This window comes from Cyprinus carpio, chromosome B25, assembly GCF_018340385.1.
Source record: "Cyprinus carpio isolate SPL01 chromosome B25, ASM1834038v1, whole genome shotgun sequence".
NCBI classification, from domain to species: domain Eukaryota; kingdom Metazoa; phylum Chordata; class Actinopteri; order Cypriniformes; family Cyprinidae; genus Cyprinus; species Cyprinus carpio.
This window is the reverse complement of record NC_056621.1, coordinates 8,777,372-8,799,030: the sequence shown is the minus strand read 5'-3', so window position 1 is coordinate 8,799,030 and position 21,659 is coordinate 8,777,372. Positions and strand designations below refer to the sequence as shown.

The window sequence follows — 21,659 nt, the reverse complement described above, 5'->3', positions numbered from 1 at the left end:
TACTAAAATCAACTGAAAAAAAGCTATGTATTACATAAATATAAAAATAAAAGCTAAAATCTCAATAAATTCTATGATTGTATAAAAATAATACTAAACCATGTAGTGTACGAATTTGTGACGTAATTAAAACTGACACAGCTGAGTGCATGATGTGTGCAGTATTTAAGTGCATCATCTGGGTATTTCAAGTGCACTTTTTCCTTTTGAAATTTTTTTAGTGTGAACACACTCCTCTCAATATTCATACTACAAAATGTCATAGAATCGTGCACAAGTACGTGATTTGAGCCGCACCTAATATTTACCTGAGAATGTTTACATATTTTGTCACAAGCAAAATAACACCATCATACTCAAATAAAAGAAAAATGTCTGTCTCCTCCCCTTCTCTCCTAGCCCCGCCTCCTCATCACTCACCTCGGTAGCCCACTTTGGCCAGCAGGTGCAGCAGCGGCAGTAGGATGGTGTAGTTGGGAGTGAAGCTGCGGGCTGAGTTCACCAGAGCCGTCAGCAGGGCCTCGCTGCCTCCTTTTGATATCATGTGATGAATCCGTCTGTCCGTGCCTACAGGAAACAGCCGCCATCATTTCACAAAATGTCAAATTTAGGCTGATAACTCGTACGCCAATTTTGCCACTGGCGTTCTATCGCAAGATGATGTCTGGGTTTATTTTCGACTTTCTTTCAGAACTTATGAAAATTTGTGCTGATTAGAACTTGAATAAATTTGGCTAATTACTTTGCAGTGAATTAATTTCAAATTACAGGATTAGTATGCTGTTCCACCTCTACAAGAGTATTATTCAGTAGATTTGTTGGTGAATAACAGACAAAAATAAGGCCAAGATATGGAAATAAATAGCATTGAAACAGTTGAGTTTATATAATTAGATCCTGGGAGAAATGTGAATTGACGTCACGTCTCCTTTCACCAGTATTTTCAATGTTATTAAGACTGCTTTAAAAGATTTGGTTTTGAAGGTAATGCCTCTGGATTATTGTGGATTTTCAACAATTTTTTTTCCCGTCTTCTCAAGGTGTCCTGACTTAAATCAAGTACTTTATTTACATGTATTCACTTAACAGATACTTTCATCTAAAGCAAACTACAAATGAGGAAAAAAAAAAATTGCCCACGCAGTACACAAATTGAAATGTGCATGAACAAGTAGAGAGTAATCTTTAACTGTACATGGTTGTTTCTTCACAGGGCATTTTTAGTGTTGTGATTGTCTTATCTATATAGTTGTGATTGTCTTATCCGTATTATGTAGCAAGAACAATATTTAACAACTACTTTAACTAAAACGGTTTCTTTATCTTGCTAGGCCTAATTTCATAACTAGCATTTTGTATAGTATAAATACACACAAACATAATATTCACACATTTTGCATATTCAACAGGATGTTTGGAAAAGTGCCATTTACCTTGTTTATTGTTGTTTTTTTGTTGTTGTTTTTTTCAGGTTATGTGTTATATTTAGAATCCTTAATAACCAAATACAATAACAAATAAAAAAAACACAACAAACATTTTTTTTTATTTAAATGAAACCACACCATAGATTAGAAAATAAAACAACACATACAATAAAATAAAATAAAACTGACCTTATGTCTATCTATATAATAATTTAAAATTAAAAAATTTATTTTAAAAAATTCTAATAAATAAATAAAATATTATGACATCACATTATATATTTTGGGAAAATCTGGGTTCAGAACAAAAAAAAGGAGCAAAAATAAATAGGTGAAGGCATGCTTAAAAGTAATAAAAACATATATAAAAATCATCATAATAAAAAATAAAATAAAAATATAACCTTTTCTTTTCATCACAAAATTTAAAATATAATTAAGCTTCATAAAAAACAAATAAAATAAATATTATACAAATGATGACAAATAAATATTTCAATATTTCAACAAAAGTTTAAATATATGTTAGCTTCATACAAATCAATCCCTAGGACATGCAAGGGCCCAAAGTTGAAAACACCCATATATAAGTGGTTTGTGGCTTTATTTGACACACCAAGTGGTTTCACTCCTCCTGGTTGATGAAACAAATTCCAGCACACTTGCAATCAGTGCAGAGATGTGACAGAAAACATTTGGCTGTAGAAAAAAGGGCGTCTCACCTGCTGACAACAGTTCATCCAGGACGTTGAGGATGTTTAGCATGTTCTCCTTGTCTCCAGCGTTCTGAAAAGAGAACAGAAAGTGCAGCACGCTTAAAAGCTCAACCTGGCCTCTGCATTAAGACTTCCTATAGCGTCCACACAAAATTTGGCTCAACAACCACAAAACAATCTAAGCGCTCCAATAAAGCATTCGCAGATGACATCACTATTCACGCCCCATGTGAGATATAAAGTGTTGAGTGCTTCCTGGCTGGCACAGCATAAATCCTCCGGCATTATCAGAATACATTGGGGCTGGTACCCCGGCGTGGTTAAAAGCAGCAGCAGTTGATGGGTAGGCGGTTGGGGGCTGTAATCCTCAGAGAAGGAACTCCACAGCTGGGGATTCAAGCTTCAGCTCTCATTATAGGGAAAAACGACAGAAAGAGAGAGAGAACACAACATTGTCCTGCCTGCATCTGTGCTGGCCGTGTCTTTCTGACAGTAGCTATTGAATCCTATTAGGGATCTCCACAGCCAACTGCACCGCAAAGAGATGTGTCCTGCCAGGGAGCTGTCACTCTTACCCACATTAGTCAACTGACAAAAGAGAGCAGTGTCAGCAGAGCATAAAAGTACATACATGTACTTTACATTGACATTTATGCATTTAGCAGACGCTTTTATCCAAAGTGACTTACAGTGCATTCAGGCTATACATTTTATGTATTTTTTTTTTTTTTTCAGTATGTGTGTTCTCTGGGAATTGAACCCACAACCTTTTGCGCTGCTAACGCAATGCTCTACCACTGAACCACAGGAACACTTTAAAAGTCAATAGGGCTAGTTTCTGTGGGTGTGGAGGCATATTGCTTGCCTCTATTATAATAGTCAAATCAATCAATCAAATCAATCAATTACCAAAAATAAATCGCTCTGGATTTATTTTATTTTAGAAAAAATGACTGCAAGTTTAGATTTATTTTTTGTTTTTAAATTGTTTAAAATCTCCTGATCAACCTGACTAAGGGAAAACATTATTTAAAAATAAAAATACATTTTATATTAATATATATTATATTATAATATATTATTTAAGCCTTTTAGATGAGCAGTGCCACTATATTTTTAATTCATTAATTAAATGCTACTTCACACAAGCTCCCAAATCTCTTGTGTTTTCACACACATTCAAATATGGAACAGGTTTGTAATCAATGATTATTTATGGGATAAATGATATTTCATGCATTGGACACCAAACCAAGAGTGTTACATCAGTGTTATGTTGAATGAGAGCAATTTTGGAGAATATTTATTTTTTATTTTTATTTTTGATCAAATTCTGATTTAAATTTCAGACTTCTGAAGAGTCTAAAGGTAGCACATGGGTGGTATGGATCACTTTTATAACTTTATGGTACTTTTTGGTCATTTTTTAGAGCACAACAGTGTTGTTGTTGTTTTGCTGTTTTATTCCTTAAGCTAAAAAGCCATCAAGACATGTTATCAAACAAATCATAAAACCTGGAAACACCTGAGGATTAGTATGATTTTTGGGGGAACTATTGCTTGAACTTTATTTCTGGGGCTTTTTTGACATTTATGAGGGCATACTTTTTCTAAAAGCATAAAAGCACACACATTTATGCCAAATTTCTTAATTAAACCAATGTTTTATTCAAAATCTCTAGAACTATGACACATAAAATAGAAAAATCTGAAATGTTACTGATAAAGAACAAATGAATTCATTGTAAGGACATTTTTAGCCCTCCACATTTTACTTCTAGGGCATTTTTGACACACTCTGTGGCATTTTCGCTCCATATACCCCCATTAATTTCTGCCCCTGAAGGTGACTGGTTTTAATGAAGAAACCACAACTCACAAGGATGAACTTTTACACTAGTAGAACTGAGCGTGTGAAAATCGATGGCCCCGTCATCACCATCTGGGCTAATTCCATGCAACCATGTTAATTACTCAACATTAATGAGTGTGACTAGCATAGAGAGCCAGCTGGCACATCATTAGAGCATTATTTGCCCAACAATCTTTTAACAGAATAATCCAACAGTACTTGAAATTATTAATAATAGCATCTTTTTTAGTCCGGCAACACCTATGCCAAACTACAATCAGAAAGCACTAATGTTTCCCATCTGCCAGTCGGAAGAAGGAAGTGCGGTAATATACTCAGGAACCACTTGAAAGTGAAACATTTCATATTCCCATTCATTTTTAATACTCTAATGAGGAGTATTGACTACCTCTCAGTGCACACCATTAACTTTTAGGAGGGTGGCAGGAGCGAGCCGGGAGAGCTTTGGCTGGGAGCCGGTCCTTTCAGGCCAAACAATTCTGAATAGCGCAGGAAATCTATTAAAAGTTATTCTGACACAGCTTCAAAATGATTTAGTACATCTTACACACCAAAGGCAGGACCTGCCTCTGCAAGTCATACGAGAGATATAAAACAGGAAGGGAAAAGCAGAGGAAGAATATGAAGAAAAAACTAACTCCGACACGGCACCCTGAGCGTCTGTGTCAGTCTCAATTTGAATTAGCAGGAATCCCATTTCAGGCACCAACAGCTCCATGTCAAGGACAGTGAATTTGGGACTTATTGCTACATTTGATGCCAGTCATGGCTGGAGGAAGGCGACACGCTGACTTTAACTAACACTAAATACATAACTAGCTACCCTTGTCAGTCTACCTTAAAATAAAGGACACAATTATTCACATCCTATGCCAAAACACCAAAGCCAATCATCCGCAACGATAAAAATTTCAACATAAAATACAAACTAAGGTACAATAAAAAACCAAAAATAACAACAATGTGTATGTATGTATTATATATATATATATATATATATATATATATATATATATCTATATATATATATATATATATATCAACATTTGAAGTGGGTCAAAACCTTTCATCAAAGTTGTCCTAAAATCTAGAACAAAATGTGTTCTTGTCTTAGGACAACTTTGATGAAAGGTTTTGACCCACTTCATTGTATTGAAGTATATATATATATATATATATAATATATATATATATATATATATATATATATATATATATATATATATATATATATATATATATATATATATATATATATATATACACACACACACACACACACACACACACACACAATACAAACATTCTATAATCAGTTACATATACAATGTCACTATTAAAAATTATACTAAATATTTAAAATACTAAAAATGTCTAGTATTGAAATTAATGATAAAAAAAAGAATATTACAGTATTTTCCAAAAACAAACAAACAAACAACAACAAAAAATAAAGTGTGACCCTGAATCACAAAACCAGTCATAAGGCTCTGTTTTTTGAAACTGAGATTTATACATCATCTGAAAGCTGAATAAATAAGCTTTCCATTGATGTATCGTTTGTTAGGAGGACAATATTTGACTGTGAGCTGAGATACAATTATTTGAAAATCTATGGTCTATCTATGATAGTAAAAAAAAAAATCTATGATATATTTATGGTAGGAAATTTACAAAATATATTCATGGAACATGATCTTTACTTAACATCCTAATCATTTTTGGCATAAAAGAAAAATCAATAATTTTGACACATACAATGTATTGTTGGCTATTGCTACAGATAAACCCGTGTGACTTAAGACCGGTTCTGTGCTCCAGGGTCACATATATATTAATATATAATTTATATTTTAGTTCAGACTACAATGTAATGGATCCGAACAATATACTAGTTAAAAAAATAAAATAAAATAAAATAACTAGTGATCCTTTATAGGATTATATGATTAAGATAATTCGCTTTAACAATAACATTTAGACATGCACTCAAGTCTATAATGTTATTCGTTCTCTGTCCCTTCAAAGCAGTATACGTTTTTCCCTCTGCTGAGATCAGAAACCTTTTAAAGCTTGCGTTTAATCACACTGAGCTCATTGCTGCACTTGTTTCCTTCCAAACTGCTTTTCCACTTTTCCTTACAACGCTCTTATCGGCATAGGGGGAATAAATCTCATATTATGGTTTTCACTCTCAATTAAGCGCTTTGACGCATACACTAAATAATTTCTGCCCTTCTGAGTTTGATTTTCATGCAAGAGGTAGAAAGTTATCGGGAATTCGGCACGTCGCCCTCCTGCGAGCATATAAGGCCTCAGCGGCTCATTGGCAGCAACTGATATATACAAATCACTGATATGAAATCAGTCACCGCAAGCTGTGGAAGTAGATAAAAATCACATTTAAATGCACAATAAAATTATAATAAAAATTTTGAGAGCAAAAAAAATCCTCAAAACAGATATGGAAAACAATAAACAAAAACTTCTCTACACATCTTTCATTTAAAACCAACAAGAACGATTATATTGATGCTTGCAGTTATGCTATTACTCTCTCTCAATGGTTTCAATTAAACCATACACAAAACAGCATACACAACAGCACAATCAAATCTGCATATACAAGACACATTATCAAATTTATTCATTTAACTTAATCACATGGCTCTCTAGAATATTTTATTCTGACAAATGTGGATCGTGGCATTCTGCAGTGAATTGTACAAAATACATTTACAAAAAAATTACAAAAACAAAACAAGGCAAATATTGCAAAATATGACAAAATATGCTTTTTGTGTTCGGTGTTCTGAATGAACAATATACTGCGTTAACGGGAAGACTAATTAAAAAAAAAGTAAACAACAAAGTTATTATCTACCAAACAAATTCACAAAAACACTAACTTGATGATATTCATACTTGGCTTTAATAAAAAAGAATATTAATTAAATTTTTAATGTAAAAAATATAAAACAGAATTGAATTTCTCTCTCCCTCTCTCTTTTACTGACAGTGTAAGTATTGTTTGGTCCATTTATTTATAATATTTGTTGAGAAAAAGTTCTGCTCCAAATACCATCATGTTTAAATTGATGTCAGTAGTAATAAGCTGTTGTATTTTATATGGAGCGGCTAAACTCAGAGATCTGACAAGACGAAATCTCACTATAATTGAACATTTTATGGTATTATATTATTCATAGAAGTCTGCAAAGGATATTTCTAAATGGCAATGCACCTAAAGAGTTTGCGTGATGCTCCCTCTAATCACTAGGTATTAGTATAATCCAATGCGCATGGCAATTTTGTCTAGTGTAACAAACTAAAACAAAACAAAAAACTAAGTCTTGAAAAAAAGTTGCTTAGTAATTTCCACAAATGCTATCTAAAATTTAAAGCGATGTATTCCATTGCGCACATTAACGTAAAGTCGCCTCAAGGGGATAAACATGTTTACATTAACCGCCGGGTACTTTTTATGGTACTGAGAGACCATGTCATTTATCTTTTTCAGTCATCACATGGAAAGTGTCCTGCATGTGTGTGTAGTGTTCCCAGTGCGCCTGCCTGCATCTGTGGGCCGTTCCTATGCTTGACATGTCAAAGAACGAGAGAGAATCCAGATGCACTTGTTCACAAACAATGCGCGCTTACCTGCAACGTGCTGATGAGGACCTCGAGTCCACTGGAGCTCGGCACCGCCATGGTGGGCCTCGATCGTGCTGAAGAACGGAAAGAGGAAGGAGAAATGAAAGAGAGGGTTTAGAGTGACACAGAGGCAGCACCTTCTCCCTCTGTGCTTTAACAAGACAGACGGGTACAGTTAAAGCCGAGAGGGGTTCAGCTTGCCGCCTGAAACTCTATCTCCCTCAGATAAACCCGCGGGCTGCTCCAGTTGTGCACGGACATTGAGATGAGGCTCCTATTAAAAGGGCCTGACGAGACACAGGGATTAAACCAAGCCGAGCATTTCACAGGAGAGAGGACACGGCCTGGAGGGATATCAAGAGGCTGAGGAATCTTCTAGTGTGTGTGTGTGTGTGAGAGGGAGAGAGAGAGAGATAAAGAAGAGAAGTAAGCGAGAGTGTGTGTGCATGCGTGAGAGAGCTAATATAGTCAAGCTGTGCTTAAACATGGCCTGGCACTGACATTATAAAGATGATCTATCCCCTGAAATGAATCTCAGCGGAGTAAATGAACGTGATTAGTGTGGGAGACACACTCACAGCTGTGTTTTTGTTGCCATCCTGGCTAACAGGGAATGTTGTCAGAACTTCGGCTAATGTTCTGGCAAGGTTCAGTCAAAGTTAAAGGCTCTCCCTCTAACATTACTAGAATGTTAGTGAAAGTGAAAAAAAAAGTGAAAGTGACGACCTACAGCCAAGTATGGTAACCCATACTCGGAATTCATGCTCTGCATTTAACCCATCCAAAGTGCACACACACAGCAGTGAACACACACACACACCGTGAACACACACCTGGAGCATGCTGCAGCGCCCGGGGAGCAGTTGGGGGTTCGGTGCCTTGCTCAAGGGCACCTCAGTCGTCGTATTGAAGGCGGAGAGAGCGCTGTACATTCACTCCCCCCACCTACAATTCCTGCCGGCCCGAGCCTCGAACCCACAACCCTTGAATTGCAAGTCCAACACTCTAAACATTAGGCCATGACTTCCCTTAGATGGTTAGACATTCTGGATGACATTTGACGTTACTACTTGTTTCAGAACTTTATCTTTTTAAACAGTACAGAGAACATTCAAAAGTAATGCTACCATAATGTTTGCAAAAAGGTTTAAATGGAAAATTCCCTTCATGTTTTCTAACGTTCGCATAACCAAGAAAAAAAAAAATGTTTCAATTACTTAATGAAAGTGTTCACAGAACCTTAAATGTTATGTTTATATATGCACACACATACAGTATACATACACTTTATGGAACGTCATCTGAATGTAACTTTTTTTCTGTTACTACTTTCTACTAGTTCAGAACATACAGAGAACATTCAAAAGTAACATTTTAAACTTTTAGAGAACATTCAGAAATAACATTGTCATAACCAAATGAAGACATCATCAAAACATTCTTAAAACATATTTATGTTAGCTGAGACAAAAGGGCATCTAATGCCAGGAACAAACAATGAAATATATTTTTGTGTTACCAAACGCAAAATGCCTACAGCAGCTTTATTGCTTATCTTGTTTTGGCTTAAAGTTACATTTAGCAGATTAATACGTGCAAAAGCAAATGTGATTGGCTAGAAGTTTCAAAAACTTCAAAAGGGGACAATCTTCTACAAGAAAATATAATTGACTTGTTTGCTTTGGTGTAAAGGAAAAAATGAATTACATACAAATCCAATGGGGGGGGGGGGGGTATAGCAAATGAGACCTGTTATATAAACTGCAATGAGAATAAACGCAAAGCAAATCAAGATTTTTCTCCTAATAAGAAGACAACAATACATTCAGAAGTAACCTTGACACAGTCATTGTGCCCTATTTTTAATAATTATGACATATCTCACAATACAAAATATATGATTTTTCACAATTGCAATGTTGTTTATATATATATATATATATATATATATATATATATATATATATATATATATATATATCTATAATATTTATTTTATCTGGGTCATGCAATCCACAATTACTGTACAGGTATGTCACCAATAGTCACTTTTGTTTCTATTTGCATTGCTCCAAAGGAATTTAAGAAAGAAAACCTAGAAATTTAGTCTCCTGAGATATGAAAAAGACATAAACTTCGGTTGCAAGGGGTGCACATACAACTAAAACAAAATAATGATAGAAAACCAATACCTGCAAGTTTGCTTCAGTCTATAAAGCAGGTTCAGGTCATAACGTCTCTATATAGAGATTCCGTGGGCTCAGACATTATTACAGTACAGTTGCTTGTGTTCGAGTTATGTTACAGCTATAATTTTCCACATGCAGTGCCATGAGTGTCATCAACATATGACAGAGTGCTTTAACATGGAATAAATACGCAAACATGCGTTCACACATGAATACACGAGTAGCTGTTGGACGACTCATAGATATACAAACTAAGAGAGACTGCAATCACGTTAATGGAGCTTTCTCATATGGAAACCTCAGTTAATAGCCTGTTTTCTAATGTCATAAAATAATAATCTAATTAGTTATAATAACAATAATACTACAAAATGACTACTGAGGATAATTGGTACTTGTAACAGTTTTGTGTCTCTAAACACTACACCTACTCTCTTTATAGGTTATGCTACCGCATGAATTAGCATATTCAGCGCGTGATCATGCAAGGACAAAATGCTGACGGTTTGGAAAAAAGCAAGCCAAGCCATCCCAAAGCTCGTGAGTGACAGCTTTTTGGCAAAGCTACATGTGGTGAAAGTGTGCGGAAGGACGGTGTGTGTAATCGATGCCAAGAAATTTTCTGCCTTCAGTCTCGGTAGGAAGGTTTTTTTGGGGGCCATTTGTTCCAAGTAAAGACGCATGTGCACACAGCACTTCCAATATTATGTAAAGGAATTAAATTTTTGTCATAACTCACCTTCTTATAGATCAAAACCTGTTTAACTTTTGTTTATGTCAGTTGTGTGGAGAATGTCCACTCGTATCCATACAATGAAAGTGGCTTGTATGAAGTTACAGTGTCCAAAAGGCACCATAAAATGATCAAAAAAGTGGTCCATGTGACCAATTTGTAATCTTCTGAAGCCATAATTTCATGTGATGAACATACAGACATCTGCGTCATTATTTATTGAAAATCTATTTAACGTTAATGAGAAAAAGCCATGATGACAAATTTATAATGAATCTTTCTTTTGAATTGAATCTTTCAAATCAGATGGCTCACAAATTCGGTCCAAATGATTCCTTGGTTCTTGAATCCAACTCACTGACGCAAACGCGTTTTAAAACATAAAGCTAGCTTTCAAATAGTTTTTATGAACATCTTGCTCACTCGTTTCCACATAATTAAAATGGGCTATAATGTTCCAAATGACTAAAAAACATCATAAATGCATCATAAAAGTGGCCCATATGACTCACATGTAATCTTCTTAAGTCATAATACAATTTTAATTTGAGGAACATAGCTACAGAAGTTTACATCATAACTGAATGAAAATCTTTTTAATATTCATGAGGGAAACTAGCGATGACTAATTTTTAATTTGTTTTTTAATTCGAGTCAAATCTTTTGAATCTGGAGGTGTTGAGTTCAACTCAATGACTCAAACGCAGTGATTTAACGTGAGTTGTATCATAATTAAAAGTTATATTAGTATGGCTTCAAAAGACCTATAATGTAACTAGTTGAATAGAATAAGTTTTAGAATAAGAATAAGGTGCTTTTGTGTCCATCACCATTGTAACGTCAAAGAAAACAATGACCACAATTATTTAATTTGAGTAAGTATGACAACAATTTTTATTCTTGGGTGAACTATCTATCTCTTTAGGGCTAAATCGTCATGGGAATAAAGCAGCACAGTATCTCTACAAATGTACACCCGCCCTTCATCTCTCAGACCTTATAATTATCTCAATCATGTGCACAATTTAATCTGCCAACTACACTATTATGCAGAAGATGACTTAAATGTCCCATCAGGCCAAAGCAAGAATATTGTGTCCGGCTGCAAACACACAGCTATTTATACCACTGTTTTAGGAAACTGAACGTAAGTAGAGGACATGAATCCTGGGCGATGACAGCTCTAGTGCAACTGATGAGATCAAGATGTTGTTCAGAGAAATCAAAGCGAGGATAGGCACCCTACAAATGCAACACTGCAAACCTATAACCAGACTGACAAAAAGTTGGCCTGAATTGACCACTAAATGGGTAGGCTTTCCATTTAGTAAAAGAGGGCATCTGTATAGTTCAGTTGCTTGGATACTTTCAACTCGAGATTCAATTTGAGATTAAAAGTACATTTGTGAAAAACTAATTTACCTGACCACCTCATGATGAACTCTGAATAGGTCTTAACTTGCGCAGCACCTGTCATGCCGTTTCATTTGCTCTGCGTCATCAAACCGTTTTGCATTAATGTTCCAATCAAAGAAGAATGTTTATAGTCAGCAGCTGATGAAGGCTTATGTGCGTCGTTTTCATTAGCTGATTCACTGGCAGTAACCTGAGTCCTTCCTCTACAGTCAGGGTGATTTTGTTTATGTTTAAGGAGCCAAAACAGACGGCTGTCAGCATACAAAAAAGCTGAGTAATCTTTGCAGAGGGAAGGCATACCATATGTAGCTGACTATTTGCATTAGCATTTTTCAACTTCGTCAACTTTTCGCTTAAATCCATAAACTATCCATAAACATTTTTTTTAACACTGCCATAAAAGTAACTTAAATTTGAAATGAATAATAAAAAACAACAACACACATTTAATAATAAAACTGATTCTAAACTCAGGTACACTTGAAACCTAAAATGATCTATATTACTTGGCTGAAGAGGTGTTATTATTGTTTTTGAGAACTAATTCATTACAATTAAGAATAAAAATAGAAAAAAAACAAATATAAAAAAATATATATTTATTATTATTGTTGCTGGTGAAAATTTAATATACAATTAATAAAAATAAAGATAGAAGAAATAAAAAAATATATATAAAGATACATACAATATTAATAACTACAATAGAGTTGTTTATGATGTAGTAATAATAATAATAATGTTGTTGTTGTCGACAATGATGATGAGAATTTAATTACAATTAAGAAGAAAAAATAGAAAAAAATAAAAGAAAAAAATATAGACCAGTTTTTGCTGTAATAACAACAACAACAACAACAATAATAATAATAATAATAAACAAACATTTAATCATGCAAATTTAATAATGAGAAATAAATACAATAATGATAATGTAATTAATAACAATAATAACAATAACAGTAATATTAATAATGCTAAACGTTTAATTAGACAAATAATAATAATATTAATAATAATATTAATAATAATGTTTTTTATTAAAAAATAATCATGTTAAAGAAATTTTAATTATTTATAAGAAAAATTTGAAAATTATAATAATAACAATGTTTTTTATTAAAAATAATCTTTAAAAATAAAAGAAACAATTTTTATTAAAAATAATCATGCTAAAGAAATTGTAATTATATAAGAAACAAAAATACAATTTAGAGTTATTATTGTAATAATAATAATAATAATAGTTATATTATAAAGATGAATAATAATAAAAAATCAAACAAAAATCAAAACACTTCAACCACACAAACAATCTGCCAGAGAAACAGGTGATCCTACTAAACTCATGCTATCGGTTGAACACTTATTTGACACGTCTGTATGTTAAAACAAACAGGAATTTTGAAAGTGCCACAGTGTTTACACTCTTCAGAGAACGTCAACACACAACTTCGCACATTCAAGTGGAATTACAGTAAGTATTTTCAACCCAGTCAGATGTGTGTTATTAATTGCTAAAACTAAAACTAAAATTAGTGATCCCAGAACTCGGGTTCTGTGTTTTGGGTAACAGAAGCCTGATACCCAGAAGGGACCTTGACTCTTTCCCAGACGTACAGCGATGAGCTGACGCACGACATGCTAACAACAGCTCCTGGTACAGCATCCATCTTCACCTCTGTCCTGTTCCGAGTGACCCGGTCAGTCATTATCCGACTTGAGACGTATTTCACAAGTTCGGGTTTCAGAGCTGAGTGAGTTTCCACCCCACCATTTGTTCCCAGGCTAAAATAAGAATTAGCAGCTCTTGCTAATTGCAGCTGTGATCAAGGCCTTAGGATTTTATTTTAGTGCAAGTCCATGAGAGGAAATTGGTTATGACAACAATCTTTCTGCAGTTTAGAGATTTGGATAAACACCAGGATTGTTTAGAAAGTAATTCTCATCTGAACTGATATGAGTTTACAGGGAGGAATTGTGCCAAATTAATTTAAAAAATCTTGCCTGAGCACTGCAAAGGGTTACAGTTTGACACTTTGTGTAGTAATTTGGCTATTTGGCACAATGGAAGCTTGTTTGGAAGAACAGTTTGAAGTAAAATTACCATGCCACAGTAAATGGGAGCTGGGTAAAATGAGCCATTATAATGAGAGCAATGAGACTGGCATAACAATCAAAGCCATGTTGGAATATGGTCTTGTAACCCGACCATGTGTAAAACAAACTGGTGTAATTTGTTAATCAACTCCCATCGAAACGCATTGGAAGTTTTTATTAAAGAGGAGGCATGCAAATGCTTTTCTACATCTGAAAATATCATCTGAATGTATGAACATCAACTTAGCCATGAAACTAATGCTGATAAATTGAGTTTGCAATGGTGATTTTACAAACAATTTAAAATAAATAATAAAATGTGAAAAAGCGTCTCTCACACACACAATATGATGTTTAAACACTAGAGGGCAGTATATGAAACATGACTTAACATGCCACAGTGACAACACATTATATCAAAATGGAGTTAAATGTACCGAGTCATGTCAATATTGTTGTTCCACAGATAACAAGAACAGCATGAAACACATTTAAAAGAAATTATCATGCATCAAAAAGGTTGTAGTCACAGCACAGGAAAACTCATATCTAATGAGTGCAGCATTTCTCAGAAAGCTGGACAGTTTGCCATCAACTCTGACGCATCCAAAGCAAAAGACTGAACTAATTAGATGATGGTGCGAGATGTTCTCTATTCACATCCTGCCCCCCTAGCATCACTCAACATTTCTCTCGAGTATGGAGCTCTATTTAAAAACATTTTTGATCTTCATGTTTGACTAGGCTAAAGAGTAAGAGGCTTAAGACAAGAAACAAAACCCCTTCCATTGCAAACTGCTAACTGCTAACTTACTTGAAAAGGTAATCTTATTATGTAACTTGCGTTACTTGTAATGCATTACATCCCCAACACTGCTTCTTATTTAGAGCCACTTATGGGCAGTCAAAAGTTGATGTTGATGAATGTGTGTTCAACAAAGATGGACTTTTCTCTCAGTAAGTGCTTAGGGAGGCTCTGGTTGGCACCTCTGCCATGCAGACAAATCTGAAATGATAGGTTGGGATTATCAGTTCATCTCCTACTGTAATGAAAAGGGCACTGTGAAGTTCACAGGCTCTCTGTATAGCTTGTCCGGAGCTGCTGGGAGTACAGCGAGTTCCAAAGAACCACGGCCAAACTTCGGCATTGAGTCAAGTTAAAGGACACAGGTTCATCCAGCCACACCGGCATATTCTATATTGACAAATGCATAATGCAACTCAAGCACACCCCATACACAAAGCACCTCTGCATGTCAATCATAAATCATCAACAGAGGATTTATGGAAAATCAGCTTTCTCATCGATAACATTAATCAAGTCAGTGAAATTCCAGGCCCACACCGGATCAAAGGTAGAGGCCTATATTACATGTCAGTAACTGCATATGTTTTCTTAAAATAGTCCGGCAATGGACTCGGTTACTACACTACAAATCACAACATAAAGAGTTGATATTCCATTCTCAGCACTGAGATCCAAGGAAGAAACCCGGCTATTCACTTCTGACCAGAATGATAAATTAGGAGTCACCAATCAGCTGCAGAAAAAAGAAAAAAAAAAAAAAAACCTCTCCTACAATAAAAATCAACCAATAACATCATCAACAAAAAACTAAAAGAGCTAGAGGCGTTATTGACCTTTGCATCTGTTGACATTTCTCTACACTACTGCATTAATAATGCAAAAAAACAAAAAAAAAATCAAGTTTACATACAGGTTCAATATAGGTTCATGTATGTTTATTAGATAGAGATACGTTAAGTATTCTGAAGTAATAGTGAAGATACACACTTATTTTCATGTTAAAGGGGTCATATGATGCTTTTTTTAAAGATCATTATCTTGTGTATTTGGTGTAACAGAATATGTTGACATGCTTTAATGGTCAAAAAAAACACATATTTTTTCAAATACTGTACATTATTGTAGGTCCTCTATGCCCCGCCTCTCTCAAACGAGTCGTTTTCTACAAAGTCCCTCCTTTCCGACAAGCGCAGTCTGCTCTGATTGGCCAACTGACCCAGTGCATTGTGATTGGCGGAACACCGCAAGCACTCGTCTGAAATGTAACACCCCTTTCCATAAAGCTTCATCTCACAAAACAAAATAAAAGAAAATAAATAAAATAATAACCTTAATCATAACATCAATCCAAAAAAGAAAACAGAGAACAGAGACACACAAAATAAACAATCATGAATACTATACGTGTTTGCAGTACACAAGCCACGGACGATTAAGATAACTGACTCTGTGATGTGACCCTGTTTCTCTCTATCTCTCTCACACATGCGCACGCGCACACACACACACACACACACACACGTGCAAAACTCCGCATTTGAACAGTCAGTAGCAGATACTTCAACTAATAACAAAACGTACTTACAGTAGCTGATTCAGAAGTGTCAGATTGTCGTACAAAAGTCAGAATTACCTCCTCTCCTAGGTTCACGAAACGGTCGTCTATAAAATGCATTGCTGTTCTGTTGTAAGTAATCTTAAAGATTCCTAAATGCATTTACTTTCGGAAGGCAAAATAAAGTGCTTTTGCTTTCGCCTAGTTACACACAGCATCTCCCTGACATGGCTGCTTCAACACTAACTGCAGTTGATGAAACCACGCCTTCTTTTTTTGCGTGAACATTTGGGCGGCATTACGCAAATATTTCCACATCATGACATAGATATGTGGGGGCGTGTTTGACTGAGCCATTTTAGGGGGGTGTGGCAGAGTCTTAACTTTGATAAAGAATATCTCTTTGGTTTTGAGACTTTAGTCTTTGCAACTTCAGGGATCTTATCTATGCACAATCAACTTGTAACACTCCAAAGAGAAAGGAAAACTTGAAATCGCATCATATGACCCCTTTAACACTCCTATCTGCCAACATAATAATTTCTGAGAGTTGCAATATATAAACACACACACAAAAAAAGACACAAGTGTGAGATAAAGTCCCACACTGCGTTATTTTTTATTCCATGGTCGGAACAAAACAATGTAAACTTGTGAAATGTAAACTCGGAGTTCAGAGAAAAACTTGTCAAACTTGCTAGATCTCTTTTTCTATTTTCTAATTTTTTATTTAATATATGATTTATGTTCTTGGCACTTTTGTACGTCTGTAAATAGTTGTGTAATGTATATTTCGGTATTTGACAAGTTTGCACAAGAACGTGCAAATGTTTTTGTTTAATGTTTTCAAACATCAACAGGTCATGAATGTTACAGGCAGCCATGCTTGACCTTTGACCCTGGATGCTGGCGTACCGTTGGTCAAAAGCTTAGAAATGCACCTGCTCAAAAAGGCCAGCTGCTCAAACCAGATATAACTTTATTACAGGTCATTCAACAAAGACGCCTACACTGCATACCTGGATTGAATTTAACTGTTCCAGCCCTTGTTCAGATTTCTTCCAAACGAGGATCATAATCATCTAGATAAAAGGCCCTTCTATTTCAATTATGTCTTATATTCAGCATAAATAATAGAGGAAAATCCTCAGTAGCAGCATCTAAGAGTGTGATTATAAGGTCTCTGTAATAATGAACAAGTCAGATATATAGTGAAAACTATAATTATATAACATTAAAACTAGCCTTTTCATATAAACAGCTGATAGGGCATTTTAGTGCCTGCCCTTTACATAAAAAATTAGACTAATCTCCTCCTATTAAATAGCAGCTACATTATGAAGACATTATTATGTCATTGACTGCTATTAAGTGACATTAAGATTGTGATTCAGAAGAAAATAAGGTCACATTGCCTGTATTTACAGTATTTGCCATCTTAAAGGGGAGTAAAAGGCAAGAGCTAGTTAAAGATTCAATGAAATGTTTTGACAAATGTCATTTTTCTGTAGATTTTAAATGTGTATATCTGCAAAAGCTGCTAGAAATACATTAGCATATAGATGACCTCAAAACTAACAGACACTGAGCCTAAACTCCCAATTTGGATACATGGGGGGTTTTACAGCTGTGAAGAATAAAAAATACCCTGCTACTAACAAACTCCTGTTGGACTTACCTGGTAAACAAAATGTTTAAGAGACAAATTACTGTTGTTATCTAAAATTGTGTTTCCCAACCAAAAGTTTAACTTTAGACACAAATGATCTATTTTCAAAATGCTTTGCAATATCTGATTCATCCTTCCTCAGTTCAAAGCACAACAGCATTTCTTAGTTCAAATCCGGTAATTATTATGAAATGAAAAAAGATTTTCCAGTGTCTCATTCTCCCAAATTGACTGTTCCCTGGGCAACAATTCATTGCTTAGCAACCGTCACATCTGATAAAACATGCGTCAGAATAAATAAATATAAAACACTACTTTCATATTTTGACAGCCTGGATTTTACCTTCAAGCATAAAAAGGTGAAAAAGTTGTCAAAATAAAGTTTAATTCAATAATTATCACTGTAAATAATCATTGCCTTAATCATTGCCTTAATCGTGATCGCATGTCAAGTTCTGCCAAATAATTTTTAGAAACTTTTAAAGCTCTCTGTGCACAGCATAGCTTGTGCCATACCACTGCCATGCTCATTCTATAAAAGCTTCTCTCAGTCGTTAGTAAATGATTCCTAACGCTGTGGGAAATACAGCCAGATACCTTAGACGCCAAGCTAGTGGTTACTGAGAGTCACTTAAAGTTCCACCTCAAGCACGACTTCCTGAGCTTCTATCCAAAAAAAAAAAGTGATCTGGCAAATCATTAGAAGAATTAATAGCTGAAAGGTAACACTCCCAGCTCAAGCTACAATGATAAAAGTTCACGATGGGGTCAAATGCTTGGTCAGAACTGCAAAGGTTTCATTTGGCTTCCTTCTCTATAGGTCAACCATATAAGTTGTGTTCCATATCTGGTTCTTGCATGTTAATCAACTTACTCTACAATATTTCATTAGCATTTGGCTGATATTTGGCTCATATTTGAAAAGACAACAGGGCTATGATGTGTTACATTCCTGTTCTAAGTAGGATTTTTGTGAGGTCTTAAAAAAAAAAAAAATTGCAATGATAAAATAAACAGCAATGGCAAATAGCTTCCCTTATGCCTTTGGGAGCCAACAAATCCAAGCCGTCTCCATTAGGGCAACAGCTTCTGATGAAGCAAGCATCATGAAGAATAGGTGAAAATGACATGAGTTGTCCTTGTACTTCAGGAGGAAACTAGAAACCTGCTTTCAAAAAATAATTAAATAATAATAATAATAAAACAACTGCACCTTGTATTTTAGTCGTTTGGTTAATTGTATCCACTTGAAAAGTGGCATTAGCACAATGCTAATTCACTACATCAAAAAACAAACATTCTATCTGTGCAGGTATTAGAGCTGATTATCACATTATTCTTTTGTTCAAAAATAATTAATGTCTTCAAGAGGCCAAAGTCCGACATCATTATCTAGGCTCAAACCGACCACTATCAGAAAACATTCTGCACAAAAACAACTCTGGCTCTGTGAATAATGTGCTAATAATAATGAAAAAAAAAAAGTTTGACCCTGAAGCCCCTAGCAGTGTTCAGCGTTAGTGACACATCAGCAGTACCCGCTGGGTTTTCGGCTTAATCTCCCTAAAGCCTCTAATGGCACGGCAGATGAACAAATATTTAAATGCCTCAGTGAATACAGCCATGGCTAAAATTACACAGAGGGGAACGTATCTTTTTTTACCAATATTGTTGAAAAGTGTAAACAACATCTATAGTGTCACACATACACCAACGCATGTGGACATTCAGTTCTATAAACTAAGAAATAGCGTCAAATGTTGCAGTTATCACATCCCCAGAAGCGGCAAGGTGACTTCATCACACAATACCACTGAATCCCTCTCTAATCCGGACAAACAGAGTCTATAAATTATAACCCACACCTGTGGGACATGGACTTCCTAACGCCAGAGGAGCTTTAGCACTTTCGCTGTCTCTCAATGGAATTATCCTGGTACAGCTGCATTGTGGGATGTAACTGTCACTCAGCAGTGGTCTTTGTTTAGCGACATAATACCATAAGTATCCCAACATTTGAGAGGCAAACTCATGGATTGTTAACCATATGAAGGGGTCAAGGAGGACAAATAACAACCGGTGGGTTCACTGTTGAGGCTGCAAGATAAAAATAATGTAATTTTGACAGGACTGACATGGCACTTTGTGACATGAAGAGAGAAGGTCGAGCTTATTTTAGAAACAAAACCCGATACAACCGTTGTGAAATGTCTTGAGTCGATGGAAATAACTCATATCGTCTTAAGCTCAGTTAAAAGCAAAGAGCAGGTGGGGCTTGAGGCATTCCATGTGGTTGCCCAAAATCCATGAGATGTGCCAAGATCAGGATGCCAAAGGCAAGAGCTCCGCCCATCCTGTTGGCTCACCAATCACAAAGCAGTGCCTAAGCACACATGCAGATCTTTGCTCATCAACAAGAGTATGCCTGCATCAATCGGGCCGATTATATTGATAATCGAGCATGCATTCAAAGGTTGATTCTGGTAAATCTTGTAAATGTACCCATGCGATCCTCTGCAACAAATCTTTTTACTGATCGCTCTACTTAGTTTTTTTAAAACTGCTAGATGCATCAAGCTCATGCAACCTGGTCAAAAGCTGTGAAAGGCTGCAAAAGATCCCTGTGTGCAAGCAAAGCAAGACATTTACATGTGCAAGCTCCGGTAGGAGCTCTCTTTACACATGGCACGCTCTTGCCAAGTGCAGGATTTGATGTGCATTCAGAGCATTGCAGAGATTCATCTTCTCACTTACCCCCATTAGTGAGGCTTCCACACTCTCTCAATGTCGCTGTCCAGGTGAAGTAACCTGGTTTACTGTAGCTGTACATCTTGGGATGGTCAATAGGGTCAGGATATAGGACCAAAAGTAACACAAAGTGGAAGTATGTCCAGTATAGATTCCTGTCTGCTTCTACCTCCTCCCTCTGCCTCTAGGCCACTCACTGAGTCCTGAATTTAAGGGTCACACCTGGCCATTTTTAAAGGCCCTCCCTCCCCTTGGGTGAACTCCCCAACTGGATTCTGGCCTGACAAAAATTAACAGGGGCAAGTGTACCCTAGAGGCCAATGGGATGTAAATCAGTCCAGGGTGCAGAAGTCGTCTAGGGTGGTGTGGTGTCTTTCTGTGGGAGGTTGGTGTTGTGGTTTTATGCAGCTTCTTTAGACAGCTTATGGCAGGGTTTATAAATGTATGTGTCTGTGGTGTTGCATGAGGGGTAGACTTAGAACCTGCCAATGGAGGATGTCCAAACTAGACCCTGCCTCTTGATGTGTCCATCCACACCACACAATATGAATAGCATGTTATGTCGGGAATGCACAAGTGAAAATAAACCCTATTCATGCAAGCATGCAACGAGATCCCTTTGATCGGCATGACACAAAAGTTAGCAAGTATCACCACAGCACAAGTGTGCATATTTACCCTATCCATGTTGTCCACATTTCAGGTCGTTATTCTCCCTTGAGTGCTGCTAAACTGCACCAGAACAAAACAGCTGTAAAATCACCATCTACA

General features: G+C 35.7%; 1 protein-coding gene across 1 annotated transcript in view; it reads right to left on the bottom strand.

The window, feature by feature from the left end:
- Positions 1-21,111, bottom strand: part of LOC109069815 (cytosolic carboxypeptidase 4-like) — a 151,104-nt gene extending 129,993 nt beyond the window's left edge. The window contains 4 exon segments of the mRNA XM_042752827.1: positions 421-567; positions 2,150-2,213; positions 7,677-7,744; positions 20,895-21,111. Of these exon segments, the coding sequence (XP_042608761.1) occupies positions 421-567; positions 2,150-2,213; positions 7,677-7,744; positions 20,895-20,970 (355 nt within the window). The 5' untranslated portion in view covers positions 20,971-21,111.
- Positions 21,112-21,659: the final 548 nt, after the last annotated feature.